Source organism: Vigna umbellata, chromosome 4 (assembly GCF_029865625.1).
Source record: "Vigna umbellata cultivar VRB3 chromosome 4, Vumbellata_1.0, whole genome shotgun sequence".
NCBI classification, from domain to species: Eukaryota; Viridiplantae; Streptophyta; class Magnoliopsida; order Fabales; family Fabaceae; genus Vigna; species Vigna umbellata.
This window is the reverse complement of record NC_142168.1, coordinates 59,059,416-59,068,233: the sequence shown is the minus strand read 5'-3', so window position 1 is coordinate 59,068,233 and position 8,818 is coordinate 59,059,416. Positions and strand designations below refer to the sequence as shown.

The 8,818-nt window shown below is 32.5% G+C and overlaps 2 protein-coding genes across 2 annotated transcripts; one reads left to right on the top strand and one right to left on the bottom strand.

The window, feature by feature from the left end:
- The first annotated feature begins 483 nt into the window (after nucleotides 1-483).
- On the top strand, nucleotides 484-1,929 carry LOC148200720 (CRIB domain-containing protein RIC6-like). The gene is made up of 4 exons (XM_088111370.1): nucleotides 484-933; nucleotides 1,012-1,112; nucleotides 1,215-1,293; nucleotides 1,375-1,929. The coding sequence occupies exons 1-4, from the start codon at nucleotides 873-875 to the stop codon at nucleotides 1,773-1,775; spliced, it is 642 nt and encodes a 213-aa protein (XP_087967496.1). The 5' UTR covers nucleotides 484-872; the 3' UTR covers nucleotides 1,776-1,929.
- A 157-nt stretch (nucleotides 1,930-2,086) lies between these two features.
- LOC148200719 (uncharacterized) lies at nucleotides 2,087-3,810 on the bottom strand. Its single transcript, XM_088114278.1, has one exon. The coding sequence runs from the start codon at nucleotides 3,632-3,634 to the stop codon at nucleotides 2,279-2,281; it is 1,356 nt and encodes a 451-aa protein (XP_087970404.1). The 5' UTR covers nucleotides 3,635-3,810; the 3' UTR covers nucleotides 2,087-2,278.
- Between the last annotated feature and the right edge of the window lie 5,008 nt (nucleotides 3,811-8,818).

Here is an 8,818-nt window from a genome sequence, read left to right as displayed (position 1 = left end):
ACGTGGAATAACATTAAATATTATTTAATTTCTAATTAAATTTACAACCTGGTTTTGCCAATAATATTTATTCTATCTGGACTGTAACTTCTTACTCCTATAGTCGTGTAAGATTATACACGAAGATATCATGCGTCAAGAGACTAGATAATCATAATTTGTGGCTCTATAGTTTCTTATATTATGCAGATAATATGTATCTGTTGAAAACTATAATCTAAGAGTATAAGATATTACTCCTTTTTTTTCCGTATACGAGGATAATTGTAAAATATAAATAAGGCAATTCCCATAATTTAGTAATGAGAATATCCAACGACCTATTTTCCATTGAGGAGGACTTAATTTTTTGTAGAAATGAGGTGGTAAAGGGTTCTTAATTTTAGCATATTGAAATTGGATTCCCTTAAATTTGGTTTTGTATAAGTTGTCATTGTCACAGCTGAAATTTCGATCAGCTTCTGGCTTTGATTGTAGGGAAAAACGAACGAACCAAAAATGCAAGGAAGATGAGAAATGTTGGTTAGATAGAGCCCTTTTCTGACCATTGCCATCTTCATGAAACTTTTGTCAAAAACTGCCTAAAGTTTTTGAACCATTACCATTATCTTTCTTGAAACAGCAAAAGAAAACAAGCAGAAAGGCATATTTGCACACACTGAGAAGAAACCAAAAGCACATACCTCCCACCATCCTTTCATGGGGGGTTCTCTTGGGATCGTTTCTTCAATTCCATCATACACACATTGCTGAATGTTCAACAGACAATGTTCAACAGCAAATCAATGTCGGTTTCTCGTCTTCCAGATTTTACTTGAGGTTAACTAATTCCAAAAGATAATTCAAACGCATCAAATTTTGTTCACTTGAGCATGTCCGGCGGCAAGGTGAAGGGCATTCTTAAAGGCTTTAGATACTTTACTCAAATATTTGGTAAGCATTTCCAATGCCTTTTTCTTACCATAATAAATTATTATTTTTTTTTTTCTCTTAAAAAAATTTACATGACAGAGAGTGAAAAAGAACAAGAAATTCAGATCGGACTTCCCACAGATGTAAAGCACGTGGCTCATATAGGGTGGGATGGACCCTCCGTAAATTCTCCCAGCTGGGTAATTCTCAATTTTCTTATAAATATTTGATCTTGCAGAATATGAATGAGGCTTCACCAAATAAAGGGTTTGTTTGAGGGCTTCTTGTGTGTGTGTTTTCAGATGAACGAGTTTAAAACTTCTCCTACTGTAGATCTCCACAATAAAGGTCTAGAAAATGGAGTCAAACGAGTTGCCGAAGGTACATTTATTATTAATCGAGTTTAATTTAGGTATTATTATTATCATTATTCTCACTATAGCTAAAAATGTTTGCACATAGAATCAACGAGAAAAAATCTTCGAGGGTCATCAGATTTACCCAAGCCATCTAAAAGACAGTCAACGGGTGTTACGGATTCTCCGACAAGGGAAAAGACAAGCAAACCGCGAACGAGGAAAACGTCGCACCACAAGAACAAAGATGAGGTCGCACACTCACCCCGAATACCCGAATACCCGGATCCATTTCAACTACCTCCTCAACCCGTACCCTCACCCGATAATAATATTCCTAAAAAGTCTCGTCGCCACAAGACAAAAGAGCATTCTGGTGGCGTCCCATCCAAATTGAGAACCAAAGCCCATTCTCCTTCGGATCCTGGATCCCCGGCCCAACCCCAACCCAAGTCTAGGAACACCCACACCACCTTTGATGAAACTGAACACGATCTTTTGCTCTAATGTAATGTTGTCCTATTAGTTTAGTGTTGTGCATAGATAACTCTTGAAGAAACCCTTCGTCCCATTTTTATATTTGTTATTATTACTATTATTATTTGTGTCCTTTTTGGCCTTCTCTATAGAGACAGACTATTGTATCATCACTCATTCTTCATATCATATGTAATCATTCTGGTTTCCACTAGTTTTTTCGTTTCAAACGCATCATAAAATTATTAACTTCCTATTTATAAGGCAAAGTAAAGTTAACAACCAATTTTGTTAAATAGAAAGAAATCAAGGGAACTAAAACTCTAATACTCCAATTTTAAATAGGCATGAAATAAATAATTTATATATTAAACTTCGAGTCTCCTACATTCTCTTCACTCCCATCACTTTACAACGTCAGAAATAAACATGTGGTTTTGTTGTTTACTGGTAAAAAAGAACTAACTTTCTCCTAAAGAGACAAAAAAGGACAAAACCCATTCTCTACACTTAGGAACAAACGGAAAACATCCTCAAAATCCCGTGAAGACAAGCACCCCAGCAGCTAAAGTAGCAAGACCAACCAACAAGGAAAGGGAATCAAAGCACATCAGAAAAGAAGCCCCACTGAAAACGACAGCATCAGGGACATCAGTTTTCTTGCAGGGTTTGAGTTGACCCAATCCATCACCACCACTTTCACACTCCATTATATTCTCCAAACATAGCCCTCTGTTCCCTCCAACCTTCAGCTTCAGCTTTTGTCCTACTCTTGTTGACAATCTCACTCTCCCACTCAAATTGTTGTTCTCCAAGTTTATCTCACCACCATACTCCAAAAGCCCAAAAGGCACAGGCCCGTCAAGCTTATTGTTATCAAGCCCGAGATAAGACAAATTTTTCAAATATACACCCATTGAAACAGGGATGCTACCCACCAGACCCATCTCCGAAAGCCCCAATCTTTCAACACCCCCCATATTTTCCCATATTTCCGGAATCGCCCCGGAGAGAGGATTCCCATTCAGATACACTTCCTTCAACTTTGGGACCTCCCCCAGGAACAAAGGCACGCCGAAACTGTCGAAACGGTTGAAGCTTAAATCCAAAAACTCCATACTCTGCAACCCTCTTAAACTCTCCGGGATTCTGCAACCAAAAGCGTTGAAGCTCAAATCAAGCTTCAAAAGCCGAGAGAGATTCCCAAGCGAGTCGGGTAAACAAGCTTCAAACTTGTTTCCACTGAGATCGAGAACTTTGAGCTGGTTGAGGAGCCCCAAACTGGAAGGAATTTCACCGCTAAGGTTGTTTCTGGATAGAGTAAGCTCTTCCAAGTTGAGGAAGGCAGCAATCTGAGACGGGAGCTGGCCGTGAAAAGCGTTTCCGATGAGAATAACTCTGCGGAGAGAGGTGAGGTTTTGAAGCAGAGAAGCCAGAGGTGAAATGAGAGAAGGGTTGTTGATGAAAACAAGTTCCTGGAGGGAGGAAGGGAAAGAGAAGGAAGGAGAGAGAGAAAGAGGGGCGTGGTTGAAGCAGTTGTAGAAGAAGAGTTTGCGGAGGTAGGGGAAGGAGTTGAAGAGATGAAAGTGGAGGGTGGCATTGGAGGAGCAAGGAGGGTTGGGGGTTTCGTCGGAAACGTAGCCGAAGCTGAGTTGGACGATGTGGGGCGTTTGGTTGAGTTGCGTAGGGTAGTCGCAAACGACGCCGTGCGGGGCGGAGAGGCAGAGGTCGTCGGGGAAGAGGGTGCGCCAGGAAATGGTGGGGTTGAGGGAGTGAAGAATCTGGTAGAGTGATTCTTGTTCGGAGGAGTCCAAAGGAAGTTGCTGGTGAGAGAGAGAGAAGAGGGTGGTTGTTAAGAGAAGAGAAAGGAGTATGGACAAGACAGCCATTTGGTGAGAGGAATGTTTTGTTCTGAGGTTGTTGGTTTGGTATTAGTATGAGGAATGTGGAATGTAGAATGCGCAGGCAGAGGAAAAAGACGAGAGAAAGAGAGACAGAAACCTGCTGAGGAAAGAAGCGACAGTGGTGCGCCGCACTCGCCGACTTAGTGTGTCGTGTTGTAGAAAGCGACTCGTAACGCCGTCTACCTACATTCCTTTTCCATTTCTATCCTTCTATAACATATAATAATATTAGACTCTTTATGCTCACTTTATTCTAATATTGGTATCAACTTACTAAAATTATAAACTTTTTTTTTTAATTAAACACAAAAAGACAAAAGTGATATACACATTTTTCGAAACCTTTTCATTGTATGGTTATTCCTTCCCTTTGTCATTCTGTGGGTCTTTTTACTTTAATGCCATCGCTTGATTTGGTTATTTTAAGAACTCGATTTAAAGAAAAAAAAAATACGATGAAAGAGAATAAAATTGTGGATTTATTCGAGATAAAGTGAAAAAAATGAAAAAAAAAAAGAAAATTATAAAATGACATACTTATAAAATGATATTTTTTTATAAATTAATTTTAATCAGTTATTAAATTATAATTTAATTATTAATGTTAATAATAATGTTATTTTTATTTTTTATTATAGTTATTTTTATTAGTATTTAATGTATATACATTATTATTACTTTTAACTGCTTTTGTTTAATTATTTTTATTTTTTATTATAATTATTTTTTATATATATAATTAATAAAGAAAATATTTAAGTTTAATTGTTTATTTAGTCTTAAGTCTCAATTTCGTCTTTGTATAATTCATCAATCAATTTTTTTTTCTTAAGTTTACAGAAAACGAAATTAAATTGAGAAGTTTGCATATTTTTTTCTCCTTTTCTTCTTTTGCTCCTTTGACGTGCATCAATCATTAATTTATTCAATCTGTATTCTTTTCTAATACAGATACAACTCTGTTTTCAATTTCAATTTTCATTTTAAACATCATTTTAAAAAATATTACTTGAATATTATATTTAAAAATTTAACAATCGTATATGTCTTCATTGTTATTTTTTAATATGTTTTATGTTTAACTACTCTGTAATGTAAATGTCTCATGTATACATATTTTAACTTTATAATGTTTTATACTTAATTTTAAACTTAATTATACACACATTTTAAACTTAATTTTAAACTCAATATTTTTCAATTTAAAATATAAATTTATTTTTTATTTATAATTCGTCAAAATTATAATTATACTTTTATTTATATAATTTAAATATATAGAAATTTTAAATATAAATAGCGAAATGTTTTGGTAGAAAAAATTTCAAAAATCTAATATTTTGTATTTTTCGAAACATTTTCATTATATGGTTATTCCTTCCCTTTGTCATTCTTTGGGTCTCTTTACTTTAATGTCGTGGCCTTTTCAATCTTTTGTGGTTTGGTTATTTTAAGAATACGATTTAAAAAAAATAAAATACGATGAAAGAGAATAAATTGCGGAGTTATTCGAGATAAAGTGAAAGAAAAAAAATAAGAATAATTTGATATACATAATTATTTTCAAAGAAATTATAAAATGATCAAATTTGTTTTTATTATAGATTAATTTTAATCAGTTATTAAATAATAATTTAATTATTAATTTTAATAATAATGCTATTTTTATTTTTTATTATAATTACTTTTATTATTATTTAATGTATATACATTATTATCACTTTTAATTGCTTTTATGTAATTAATTTTATTTTTTATTATAATTATTTTCTTTTATATACATAATTAATAAAGGAAATATTATACTTCAAAACGAAATACTTAATAATTAATTATTCTTTTTCATAAAAAAAATAAATTTCTCAAGCTAGGTGATTCATATAGCAAAAAAAGAATCAAAATAATGCGAAAGTTAAATAGTTTAGCAGATGAATGTACACACATATATATATATATATATATATATATATATATATATATATATATATATATATTATAATAAGGTGTTTGAGTGCTTTCAAGAGAAGTTGTTCAACTTAAGAGGAAGAATGACTAAAGAAAACTTAAAAGGAGTGTAGTGTTATAAACTTTAGTGACTTACGAGAATACAAGAAGTCGACAACTTTTATATGGCATATTCCCAACCCATCACATCTAAACACATATATGTACCTTCATCTTAGTGTCACCCATTTGTTGAAAAGATTGTTGAAACGTCCTTGCAACTAGGTTGGAAGATGCTCATGTTGGACCAATAGAGCATATATGTAATGCATGTTAGCTTATACACATTTGAGAGTGTCAGGTCCCTTCTCCGATAACCTATGGAAGAAATTGATGGTCAACTTAGAGCAAATGAGATAAAGAGAAAAAAAATTCATGCAAATGGAAGAACTTAAAACCTATTGCAACCAAGGGTGAGCTAAAAACGCATTCAAAAGAAGCACAAAAAGAAGTCCTAAACTAGGAAGGACCATTCCAAGTTTGACATAGCTTCGACAAAGAAGCATATTAAATTAAAAATCTGAACAACATTGACATACCAAAGACCTAGAAAGCAAGCCAATTAAAGTTAATTTTGTTTGGTGATATGTTTCAACCAAATGTACTCCTCACCATTATTGAATTTTATTTTTCTACACAGAGTTGTAACAAGGAGGCTGTTAAGACAAAATCGTCGATGTGCCTAAACGCTCTCATGTTTTGAAGTTTAATCAAATAAGATTAAACGAAATAATAATATGAAAACAACATAGCATAGGACTTAAATTCAAAATCTCCAACATAGAAAAACCTTAAGAAAACACTTAGGATTTTAGGAAACATAATAAAAACTAAGTCAAGACACCTAGACGCATTGCTAGACGACTAACAAGTAAAAAACGTCTAAGAGAGTTGAAGCTAAATATGTAAAGCTTATCATACCTAAAAGGTGTTCAGTTTAGCTCTCGAGAAAACAAAACAATATCAAGACGATGTCATTAACAAAACACACTAAAAGACTAAAACTTAAAACACCAAAGATAACACAAATAATGCTAAACTTTGTTTATCTAAACAAACAAAATCATAAGATGTGTTTACATTGTCTAAACGATATCATGAGCTAAAACATTACTTCGTCCAACGATGAAGTTTTTACTCAACGCTTGGTATCGTTAGAAGAAAAACTTAATTGTTAAATGCTACCCCAACAGTAGGAAATCAAAAACTACTTTGTTGTTCTAAACAAACATTAAATGTCATTAAATGTTCAAACGTTCAAAAACAACAAAAGTGATAAGAAAAGACATATATGTTACATTCACAATCTACTCTATTTTTTGTAGATGAACTATTCTACACGCATCCACAAGCTTTAAATCAAAATATCAGAAGTGGGACATTAGAGACAAAAGAGATATTCGCAGAATGTTCTTCACTTGAAGCGGTGTCCTAAGGAAAGTATAACCTACTTCAAGCAAAGTACTGGAAAATCATATTCGCTGTGACAAGTTGACTTTATCCAACGGTGTTGTACACGAAGAAAGAAAAAACACAAAAATCAAGGCCAAGAGCTTAGTCTAACAAAAATTTATACAAAAGCCTTTAAATAGAAGAGCCTTTAAAAGAAAAAATCAAGAGGATAGTAAGAAGATAGCATACAACAAAATATTCATCCTAAGAAGTGCTAAAAAAAAAGAAGTAAAACAAAGGGCTCAAGAAAAAGAAAATATCTAAGCAGAAAAGGAGAAGAAGAGAAAAGAAGAAAAAAAATACTCTTAAGCTTCATTGTTATATTGCTTAGTGATTGTAAGAAAGAGAGAAAGAGAAAAAAGAGAAACACCTACGAGTGTTTAGCTTGCATTGTATTATAATCACATCCTTTCTGCGAGAGTAATAGTTTGAACAACTAGTAAGCAATCTTTAATTACAATTCTGAAGAGAATTAAAACACTTATTGAACTCAATTGAGTTAAGAAAATCTAGGCAAGGTTGCCTAGTACCAGGAGTGGTGCGAATTATACTCATCTAATCTAGGGTAACAGGTGGTTATTCGCTGACTGTAAACCAAGAATTGTGAGAATACTCATATAATCTGGGATAACAAGTGGTTATTCACTGACTGAGAAGACTAAAAATGGTATGAATATTCAGTTGTAATCTTGTTGAAGATTATAGTGAAACCCTTTGTGGAAGAAACTAGATGTAGTTCAATTAAAGTAAACTAATATAAAATATCTATGCATTTATCTCTTCTTTTGCCTAAACACTTATCTTACAAAACTTGCAATTGTGTTTTTATTTCTAAATACAAAAACCTTCCAAGCTAAATTATCACTCTTCAACAAATAAAGTTCTTATAAAATCTGCAAATAAAGTTCTTTAAATATTTGATTTAAAAAATTAAAGGAATGAAAATATTTTCAATATCCGTGGATGTTGTATAAAAAGTACATCTATTCTTTTCACAGATAACCAAATTCTTTTAAACAAGTACCGAATATCTGCTATCCCTACCCGGCCCCTACCATCCCTAGCCAGAATGATAGAAGAATTCTTTTTTCAACAATATAATCATTTGTCATCCCTAACAATAAAGTTATGGAATCTTCTATACTTTTGCGTACATAATTGAACCGCACGAGGATTTTTAGCTTTCAATTTAACCATCATTAATTTTCAAAAGAAAAATTCATGTTTATATTTAATACTAAAACAAATCTTTTCGACGGTTAGAGCTTTGAATGCACAACTGCAGAACATCTCAATCCTAAAGATCATTTTGAAAAAAGGTTTGTATGATGAGGAAAAATTTACAATAAAATTGGTTTTTTTCTTTTTCATTTAAAAAAATGAATGGTTTTCAGCTTAGCTTAGCTTTGTGTTAATATTCAAGATTTCCTAGTCAAGTTTTGAAAATACCCTCTCCTCCAAAAATAAATTGTCAATATTCCATACACATCAAAATTATTAATAAACTTCCAGTTATTTTTAAAGAATATATACTTTACATATTTGCCAGCTCTGATTTGACATATAATGAAACATGAAAGACTCCCAACAACCAAATGAATAGATTTCGTGTCCTCCGAAAAAACAAGCATTTCCATATTTCAGACACATTAAAACTATAAATATACTTCCCTTTTTTTTTTAAATATATTAGTAAATTACACTTTAGAAATA